The sequence below is a fragment of the Crocodylus porosus genome, unplaced genomic scaffold, assembly GCF_001723895.1.
Source record: "Crocodylus porosus isolate Cpor-Errol unplaced genomic scaffold, CroPor_comp1, whole genome shotgun sequence".
Classification (NCBI taxonomy): domain Eukaryota; kingdom Metazoa; phylum Chordata; order Crocodylia; family Crocodylidae; genus Crocodylus; species Crocodylus porosus.
This window is the reverse complement of record NW_017728943.1, coordinates 91,019,053-91,030,099: the sequence shown is the minus strand read 5'-3', so window position 1 is coordinate 91,030,099 and position 11,047 is coordinate 91,019,053. Positions and strand designations below refer to the sequence as shown.

The following is an 11,047-nucleotide window of genomic DNA, read 5'->3' as shown; positions in this document are numbered from 1 at the left end:
AAAAAAAAAATCTCTTTTTGGAACAGTCAAAAATGTATTCCTTGTATCATGCTAGGCTCAGTCCTACCTCAGGTAGAGCTTCCATTGATTTCAAAGGAAGTTTTGCCTGAGGTAGAGGAGAAATATTGGGTCTAGGAATTAGTGTAATGTAACCCACCATTTGAATTGCTTTGGGGTAAATTGAAGCAGGAAGATATGACATTGTGTATGTCATGCTGAGCTGCTGCAGTATCTCGGATGAGTTATTAGGCACAGAGCCAAAGGTTAAGTGCAGCAGCCACACGAGGTGTGGCATTATTCTTGTATGAGTCATACCAGAATCATCTGATTATTTTGTATCCCCATGCATTGAGAATATTCAGTAGGATTTATTAAATGTTATTTTCAGAATATTCATAAGCCACAGAAGAGTTTGTGTAGGTGTAAATAAACCAAGAACCACACATACCTATAGTGTCTCAAATTTAATTAGACTCTAGATTCAAATATTTCATAACAGAACCTATATGAATCTATTCAGATCTGAATGTTTCAGCCCAGGTTCTTCTCTGACTTGCACAAATATATCTTTTGCTTTCTTGATATCCATACTACCTTTTCTTGACCTGCATCAGATAAAATGTTTCAGTAGAAAATGTTAGTCTAGCATTTGTTTTATTTCTGCAGTCACTACCTTACATTTTGCATATCCAGTCAGGTAAATTGCTTACTTGCTTGCATTTCAGACCTTGGGAATAGCATTGGGAATTACTGGTAATTGTCAATGTACAGGCCTCTGATATTCAAAACCTCACCTATTTCCACCTTCCCCTGCCCCCTACAAAAAAATCTGTGATTTTAACTTTACCTACAGGGTACTGGATACCCTCATCATCCATTGCCATATAGTAATAGCTGAAGCTTTACTCTTGTATGAATGCTTAAGCAAGCTCATTAAGCTTTTGGAATAGCTGTAATATGAGCACTGTGGGAACTGTTCCCATTGACTCAATTTCTATGGATTGTCTTCACTGGCAGTCTCAGGATTGGGACCCTACCTTTTATTGCAGGATTAAATATACAAAGTTTAGAAGAGGAGACAGATAAACATAGTATGAACTGGATCTTGTAAGACTTCCTTAGAGGAGGGCACTTAATTAATATTCCAGAATAAAACAGAAACACAGATTGTTCTCTAGAAGATGAATGCATTTTACTCAGCTGATAGGTTACGCTTTTGTCCATTTTCTGTTAGTTGGTGTAGTGTTTGTAAGTGTAAGAGTTTATACAGTTGAATTACAATACAGTACAGTTAATTTGAAGTGGGAGGGGAATGTCATAAAGAAAAAGCTAGACAGATTTTTTATTGTTGTTAATTGAACCATCTATTTTGGCTGTGACAATCTATTTGATTTTTATTTCTTTTTATTTCTTGTTTGCTTCTAAAGGTTGGAGAAAGAAAGCATTCAGCACAGCTTTAACAGTGAGGCAAAGGCCCAAGCCCTTCAGGCCCAGCAAAGAGAGCAGGAGCTGACACAGAAGATGCAGCAAATGGAGGCTCAGCATGATAAAACTGGTAGGTGGTAGGGAAAGATTAGAGCCTGGGCACTCACTCACAAGCCAGGCCCACGCCTTACTGTGAAATGACATCAGGAACACCTGTAACCTTTGGCTGGCCGAAGGGAGCAGATGCTAACTACACCGGAGATTCCGAATTACATATTAGTTAGCGTTTAAAAGAGAAAATGGAAAGTATTGCCCACTGTCTGTTGATTTCAGAGTGCTGCTCTCACATCTGTTGCACCATCTGGATTATGAGTTTATTTACCTGTGTTCAAGAAACGTAAAGCTGAGAGAGACCACAACAAAGTAGAAAAACAAAGGGCTTGTTTTTGGCTGGATTTTCAGGCACACATGTTATATAAAGAAAATAGCATCAGAAGCTCTGCGGGAAATGCTCTGAGCTTACAGTTAAAGTCTCCTGAATAGCATTGAACAGTTCCCACAGTACACACATTATAGCTACTCTAAAAGCTTAATGAGTTTGCTTCAGCATCCAAACTGGAGAAAAGCTTTAGCCATTAATCGGTTCTTAATTCACTGTCGCAGCTGGATGTAATTCACTGGCTCCAAATTGATATGTTCCTTTATTTAATCTTTGCAGCCTCAAACATTTTTAGCATTAGTATGTTTTCCCCAACCTAACAGGATGTTTAATCCTTTACATGCTTCAAGTTCTTATAACTGCAATTTAAATTTACTAATGCGCGGCACTGACCACAGCTGCCAGCTTGGCTGAACGCTGACATCTTTCATCATGTTGGCACACCTGACCTATAACTTTTTACCTTTAATCTTAAAAGTAAAATGGACTTTCAAAATATTCATTTTCATTTGTTCATAGTCAAAGTGCTGTGCCGGCCTTCTTATATTGTAACATTCTGCATTTTTGGATTACCTAATACTGCCAGCCAATAGTGCTAACAGGGGCTCAAATTATACTTCTTAGACTGTGGCCATTGTCCACTTGCAGCACTTCAATGATCCATGGCATAAATAGCCTCCCCACCCTTATTGTGATACTAGAGACATGCCGTTAGACGAGTATAAATCATCTTTCATCAGTGTAAAAAAGGGAGGGACACACAGTAACATACTAGTGGACCTTACCAGTATACAGTATAAAGTTACTCCTAGGGAAAAACATCGATAACAATACACCAGTCTAAATTACACCATAACATGTTCACTCTGCAATTTGCATTGGCTTTTTACAACAATGTAAGTGACACTGAGAATCCAGTATTAACAGATGACCAGTTATCCTGGGGAAACTATTTCTGCAAAAAGTTTATTACAGTAATTGACCAAAAGTTGGCAGAAGAACACTTAATACTCTGTTTACATTTAAAAAATGGCTACTCTGGGATAATTGTGGACACAAGATGCATACCAGTGTAACTTTTATACAAGATTATTTTACTTGGATTTTTTTCCCTGAGGTAACTTTACAACAGATTTTAATAAGTTTCTTGAGTGTAGGACTATATGCCTGCCATGTGCCATGTTCGCTCTCTCTTTTCTTTTTTAAACACTCATGAAAGTATGAGTGTAAGCATGTTATGTATCTTGGGTGTCCAAAATGCATCCTGTGGACCAGATTCTGCCTGTGGAGCCATTTGATCTGGCTTATAGGGCTCCTAGAAGGGCTAGGAATTTGGGAGGGGGGCACACTGCCAAACCAAGGTACAGCATCTCACTGGAGAAATGTCAGCAGTGGGAGTAGGTCAGCAATGGTTGCATTACCCCTGCACTGCTACTTGCCATACTGACAGTGCTGAATTAGATCTGACCCACACATCTCCTTACAGTCCAGATCTAGGCCACAACCAGCTCTTTGTTCGGGTGCTCGGCTGAATTTGATACCCTAGCTTAGGTGTCAACACCAGATATAGGTGTCATGTATTTGCAGTTATTCCAGGGGAACAGTTTGATCAATACAAACAGACTATTACCTGCTTCCCCACCATCTAATGGCAAGGAGTTTTAATAACATCTACTCTAAATGTTAAACTGAAATAATTAGTCATCTGTCACTGCATATCCTTATGTAGTTTACATTGGTAGACAAATTAATATTTTGCTGGTATCAGTGTGTCAAGTATCTAGGCTCACTGTCATCTCTCTCTTCTATCCAGTACATCTTTGTGTGAGCTGCTCTAATTTGATACAAAATTAAAACTTTAGTTGCATTTGGTTCATAAAACATTTCCCTTTTGTCATGTACTGAGAGAAGATTAGGATTGAATGCATCAGTTCTTTATCACTAGTAGAAGCAGGAAGACCTAAATTGTAACTCTTCATTCATTTTGTGCATTTGTGTTAACCATGCATGCATTTGTCTGTCATATGTAATATTATATGCAATTAATTGGTAAGAGATTAAAGGAGTAAGGTAGTCTAGTGGTCTGTATGTACAATATATTTCATTATACCTCACTTGTTAAATCCAAAGGAATCTGATATTGTAAGCAGGAATGATGCATGGTACTGTGAACAATCATTAAAAACGTAGTGAGTATCATGACACAGGATCTCCTCACTAAAATATTAAAGACCTATTGCTTTTTAGTTCATGACTTTTAGTACAGCATAGGCTGATAGTAAGAAACTGATTTTTATAAAATGGTAGTCTTAATGTGATTCATGCTATGATAACGTAAGTTTTGGTGTCCACGTCATAAAAAATGAAATTTGGCCCAGAACTCCTTTCTTTAAAGATGGATGAGACAAGCTGGTGGCTCATAGTGTGAATACTTGCACAGCTACCCCTTATCCTGCACATATTAGATAGTTTTGGACTTCACACCCTACAATTTGCCAGTTTCATGCCTCTCCGTAAGTATTAAATTTACTCTCAAAAACAAGCAAATAAGACCAGTTTATAACCTTTATAGCAATTCCTGTTACCTGGTTCCAGTACTACCTCAAGTAGCCTGTTCAGTAAGATTTTTGCCTGTCTCTGGTGGAGGATGTCTGCTGCTTCCTCACCTACCTGAACAACAAGGTCAGGACAGTTATCCTGAGTGTGGTAGTGTGGGACATTGATTATAGTCCGGTCATGATCTCAACAGAAGCCTAACGTATACTATACCTTGCAAAATAATGTCCCTGGTGGCAAAATTGCAGAAAAGATTAAGATAATGCTGATGTTGGCAAACAACTTAGCTTTTTCCTATTCATTTTTTTTAAGTTAGCCATTCTTTGGTATATGATGATTATATTATGGGCCTATGTTACATATATAACATTGCCTGGAATTTTAAACCACATCAAAAATGGGGGTAAAATAAGACTATTATAGAATATTGTATTTAAGTATTACTTTTTAAAATATACAAATATAATTTCTAGTAAATGAACTGGATTCATTGCTGACCTCCCAGAATATGTTCATAGCAAAACTAAAGGAAGAATGTTGTATGTTGGCAAAGAAACTGGAACGTATAACGGAAAAACACAGGTAGGTGTTATTTCTTACACTAGTCTTGTTAATTAGAAGCATGCTACTGTATTTATTTTTATTTACATTTATTATTCTCTTGCTCTAAACTTGTCATCTACACCTATTACAAATCTGTTCAATATAAGTACAACATCTGCAACTTGAGAAACCAGGATGGATTTTGTCCAGAGTATTTCTAATTTTCTGCTTTTCACGTGATGTTTTTGCCTTTTCATTCAAATTACTTGGACTGTTCATATGTGAGAAATCACATATTATGTTCTTATTAAGACTGGTATTCTTCATATGAAAATTAGTAAATTGACAGTAAAATAGCCACAATTCCAACGTAGTTATTGGAAATTATACTAAGAATACTAAATATTTGGTTAAAGATCTTCAAGCTGCATTTTATTAGGTATCTGGGGTTAAATGACATAGAATGTTTTAAATAAGTCATGCACTTAATAATAGCACACACTGTCTAATAATTCTGGAAGATTGCTCAATCAGATTTACCCTCTCAACAAACTCTTGTGAAAATTGCTGCTTACTAAGGGCCCAATTTCAGAGTTGCTTATGCAATTTCCCCGTTGAAATCGATGGTAGTTTTACACACAGGGTGGCTAAAGTATTAGATTCTAAAATGAAGTAAAAGTTGGAGGAAGAATTGCATTTGTATATACGAGTATATGCTGTATTAATGTAGCCTATTCAGAATTACTTCCTGCAAGATGGTCATATTGCAAATAATTGGCCTCAGAATCTATATGAATATGTTACTTCAGTAACATAATACAGTTTTTTTTAATTTGTATTCCCAAAGACTGGGAGTCACTTCTATAGGGAAATCCTTCACAAGGCTTGTTTTGCCATTTAACTTCTACTCATAGCACAAAGTGGAACTGATGCAGCGTGTCACTTTCTAAACCAGGAGTAAATTTGAGTGAATTGGGTAACAAAATGTTTATTAAAGAGATTAAAAATTGAGGGTATGTAAGTATAATTATTAACAAAGGAACTCCTCCATTGTAAATATTGTGTTAGTCAATCACATAGCACTTTTCCTAGCCATGCTACTTTCCAGATTATCCAACATTGCAAGAGCACCATAAGTAGTCTCAGCCCAAGGATTCAGAGAAGTTTGAATCCTGGACTGGCTGGAGGTGAAGTAATTAGATAATGTAATTGAAATAAGATTCACATTTTTTTCTTCATATATTATTCCAACAGCTTTTACAATGAAAAGATTGTTTCACAAGAACTCAGTTATAAAACAAGCAGTATGTGAAGGATAGGGAAGAAGATGTGGAATGGAAGTGTATACTTTTTGTGTACATGAATACATCTTTTGAAGGATTTTATGTGCACCAGAAGCAGGGGGAAGAGAGCATGGAGGCAGCTGGGAGAAGTAAATATATTGCTGGTTGAGATTAAGATTGTTGCATTGGGGTTTAATATAATCGGAAACAAAAAAGGATGGATAGGGAGAGGCAAAATTGTGAGGGGATTTAAATAAGGACAAGAAGACTGAACTAGATGAAAAGGAAACCTACTGAAGGGATTCAGAGAGGTGAGACAGCAAAAACTGCAGACAGGAAAGATTATTTGATTTGCTGCATTTTGAATGAAACAAAGTGGTGTTATGTATATCAAGAAAATTTATATGCTGTTTGCTTTCAAAACTTTTCCACCGGAAACTTTTTTCTGTCACATGATCACTAGGTGTCATATATCACTGCAATTTCAGGAATCGGTGGACGTGGCATTTTCTTTTAAAATATCTTTTTTTTCCCCATTTGGATTTTACAGTACCTGCTGTTCAGAAAAGACTATCTCCCAACATAGTTTCCTCAGTATTCTTTACCTGCACAAATGAAAGGCACTTTCACCACACTTAGGCATAGTGGTCTTTGTATAGGCTTCACCTGCTCTCAAAATACTGGACCGTAAACAGTGTATTAGTGTGCTTAGTGATTAGAGTAGAGGTCTGGGGCTGGACTGTATAATTTTAATCCTGGATATACAACTGTTTTGCTATATTGCCTGGGATATTTGTGGCACAGTATCCCCATTAGTAAAACAAGAATGATGAAGAATATGGGACTGCATCAATTAATGTGTGTAAAACACGTGAGCCTTATTACAAGGTTTAGTAGGAATGTAAAGTATTTATTAAATATACTAAAACATTTGGTGTGGATTATTCATTATGGGAAATGTGTTACCTTCCATTACATATTTACAGAGCTGAATTTTAATATAGCGTTTCTTTCTGAAATCGGTAGTTTCGTTTTTGTTCTGTTTTGTTTTTTGGGGGGAAGAACTACTACTAAAATGTTTTTTGTGTGACTGAGCCCTTCCATGGGGTTAGGCAAACCTCAGAATTATCAACTCACTGAACAAATGATATAACCTTCAAGCTGTTTGCAAAATTAATCATGTTTGTGAAGATATATGCATGTGAAAGTGTAAGAAATCAGAATGTAGTCCTTTGTTGATGTCTTCTGTGTTATTTTGTTCATTTTTTCTCTGATTGTTACTATCTGAATTTCTGGGCTTGTAGTTTGATGCTTAACACTGCCCACAGTGTATTTGTGATTTGCGTTTTGTAATTAAGGGGAACAATGGGATTCCATTGGGTCCCATTATATATAATGGTTGGTTTAATTTGTTTCACTTCTATCTTGTTAATTGTAAATTGATCATTAAGATTTGAATTCTAATCTGTCACCAGGGTTGTGAGTATTGAAGCTAGAGCAATGATCCTGGTTTTAATCACTGATGATGAGAAACAAATTTTATAATTTTGGTACATATTGCAGTTCATATATTTTAACACTGTATTTTATGGTGTTATAAATATTGTTAAATGACTTTTAGTGTAGTTTTACTGTTTGGACTATAATGTATAAATTATATTACTGTTTTGGCAACAGTAGGCATCCAACTGTGTGAGTTTAATTGAAGTAAAGAATACACACCCGCCCGGCTGAACTATTTTTCTGCATATTTGGTTGATGTTGTATTGAGAGACTGCAGTTACTGCACTCAACACCATGAGTAAAATGTTAGCCCAGTGTAGTGTTACAAGGATGTGAAACACAGTGTGTCTGGAAAAACAGTCCATTACATGATTTATTATCCCCTCACAGAAGAACTATTTTTATCCTGATTAGATCAGTTAAAAATGTTATTTTGCAGTGCTTATAATTGAAATACAATAAAGTTGGCTGGTCTTCTGAGGAGGAAGAAATATTACTGCTGAATAAAACAGCTAAGCTCCTATCTGCACTGTGTCCTTGAGAGGTACAATGCAGAACATAGTCAGCCTGGGGGAAAAATGGAAGAAATCAGTGTCATCAAATCCAGGTATTTCAAAAGTCCATCCTCTAATATCATGAAACTGACTTAAAAATCATGACAATTTAAAAATCATGGATATTGCAGTCATGTGAATCCAGAAGCTTAGGGCTATAAGAAAAACACCAAAAATCATGAGACTCTTGATAATGCTGCAGAGGATGGCAAAACTGCAAGATGATTGTTCATCAGCCATTTTTTGCCATCTAAATTCTGGGCTGTGCAGGGACTGATACAACTTGTGATATAACATAGCAGTGGCTCTCAACCTTTTTTGTGCAAGGACCCATTTCTAAACATTTCTGCAAGCCTGCAAGGGAAAAGGATTAGTTCGTCTTTGACAGATTTGAATGTTTCCCATGTTTTTCTCCTTTAAAGGAGAATCCAGTTTAAAGTTTGTTCATGACACTTCCACATGTTCTTGTGACTCACTTTTGGGTCATGACCCATGGGTTGAGAAACACTGACACAGAGCATGGCCCACAAGCAAGTTACTGTGAGGGCAGGGACGCCAAAGATATATAGCACACTGAATTAACTGCAGTTACATTACAGGAGCTAATGTGCTGTTAATCTCCTCCATCTTTTACCTAACAGTAACTTGTTTGTGCTCCCATAACCTTAGGACAGCTCTAGGTGGTAGAGTACATATATATCTGACCTACTTTAAGTATCAGGATCAACATTCAAATCTGTCAAAGAGGAACTAAGTATCAGTATAATGGCTGCATTAGCTTGGAGCTCCATCCAAGCTCACAGTGCCACTGAGAAAAATCTTTAATGTTTCCAAGTGGCGTCCCTGTACTTCAGATGTTCTAAGCACTTGGAGGAGAAGGTGATTAGGAACAGTGAGCATGGATTCACCAAGGGTAGGTCATGCCTGACCAACTCAGTTGCCTTCTATGACGAGGTGACTGGCTTTGTGGATACAGGGAGACCAATGGATGTATACCTTGATTCTAGCAAAGCTTTGATATGGTCTCCCAGAACATTCTCTCAGGCCGGCTTTCAGAAGCATGGGTTGTTTGAATAGACTGTAGGGTGGATAGAAACCTGGCTGGATCATTGGGCTCAGAGTGTAGTAATCAATGGCTCAATGTCTAGGTGGAAGCTGGTTTCAAGTGGAGTACCTTAGGGGTTGGTCCTGGGGCCAGTTTTGTTCAATGCCTTCATCAACAACCTGGAAGATGGCACAGAGTTCACTCTTAACAAGTTTGCAGATGACACCAAATTGGGGGGAGTAGTAGATATGCTGGAGGAAAGGGCTAGGATTCAGAGGGGCCTAGACAAATTGGAGAATTGGACCAAAAAAAATCTCATGCGTTTCAACAAGGACAAATGCAAAGCCCTGCACTTAGGAGAGAACAATCCTGAATGTGAGGCAACAGTGTGCCTTCGTCACCAAGAAAACTAATGGCATACTAGGCTGCGTTGGTAGGGGTGTTGCAGGCAGGTCCAGCAAAAGGATTATTTTTTTCTCTTCATCACTGGTGAGACCACATTTCAAGTACTGTGTCCAGTTTTGGGCCTCCCAATACAGAAAGGATGTGGACAAGCTGGAGAGAGTCCAGCGGAGGGTGACAAAAATGGTGAGGGGGCTGGGGCACATGGCTTATGAGGGGATGCTGCGGGAACTGGGCTTATTTAGTCTAGAGAAGACATGGGATTTAGTAGCAACCTTCAACTACCTAAATGGTGGTTCTGAAGAGGATGGAGCTAGACTGTCCTGAGTGGTGGCAGATGACAGAACAAGGAGCAATGGTCTCAAGTTGCAGCAAGGGAAGTTTAGGTTAGATACTAGGAAAAGCTTTCTCAGTAGGTGGGTAGTAAAATACTGGAACAGTTTACCTATAAAGGTTGTGGACTCTCCATCCTTGGAGGTTTTTAAGACCTGGTTAGACAAAGCCTTGGCTGGGATGGTCATGCTTTGAGCAGGGGGTTGGACTAGATGACCTACTGCAGTCCCTTCCAACTCTAATTTTCTACGATTCTAAGTATGAATAAAGTTCACTGAGGACGTTTAGATTTATGCCATCAAAAACACTACTGCAGCCGTGTCCAGCTGCATATTCAAGTAGGGAGCAACCCACTATTAAGTTGGGAAACCCCACAGACATGGTATTTAAAATAAAAAATAAACTTAATACAAGATCCTTCTTGCTGCCATTCACCTGATGGAAAGATGTACCAGGTGTCAATGAGCTTAGGCCTTGGGATCACTATATTAAGAAAAAAATGCACCAGAGCTTTCCCCAGATCTGTCTCTCTGCCAGTGACTAGCCCAGCTGACAAAACATTTTTTATGGGGTGATGCTATAAATTCATCTACATTTCCGTCAAAATATTGTTTGAGGATTCTACTTTAATCCTTGTTAAATCCAACGTACTCTTATCCATATATCCATCTCAGTAAGGTCCTTTCCTCTATAAACTTTATATGCAATGATTTGCGAGTTTTAATCCAGAGCAAAGGCAAACCTTATTTATAATTTTTGCATGACATTCTTGGTAAATTGTGACTTCATAATTTTACTAAAGTGAATATGTTCGGAGCAATGCCTCCTCTATAGCTAGACTCAGATTAGTTCCTGTTTGACAGATTTGAATGTTTATCATATGTGGTTCTTCATGTAATGGGAAACATCATTGCCTGAACATTATTTCCAGGTTTGCCCTGTCACCATAACAGAACCTGTTCCC

The 11,047-nt window shown here is 37.7% G+C and overlaps 1 protein-coding gene across 3 annotated transcripts in view; it reads left to right on the top strand.

Moving 5' to 3' along the window:
* Positions 1 to 11,047, top strand: part of SDCCAG8 (serologically defined colon cancer antigen 8) — a 153,254-nt gene that overhangs the window by 80,523 nt on the left and 61,684 nt on the right. For all 3 annotated transcript variants that reach the window (XR_002103673.1, XM_019549779.1, XM_019549780.1), the window contains exons 14-15: positions 1,428 to 1,555; positions 4,894 to 5,002. Coding sequence is in view for 2 of the 3 variants with exons in the window: in XM_019549779.1 (XP_019405324.1) it covers positions 1,428 to 1,555; positions 4,894 to 5,002 (237 nt within the window). In the remaining variant the exon portion in view is untranslated. The remainder of the gene's footprint in view (positions 1 to 1,427; positions 1,556 to 4,893; positions 5,003 to 11,047) is intronic.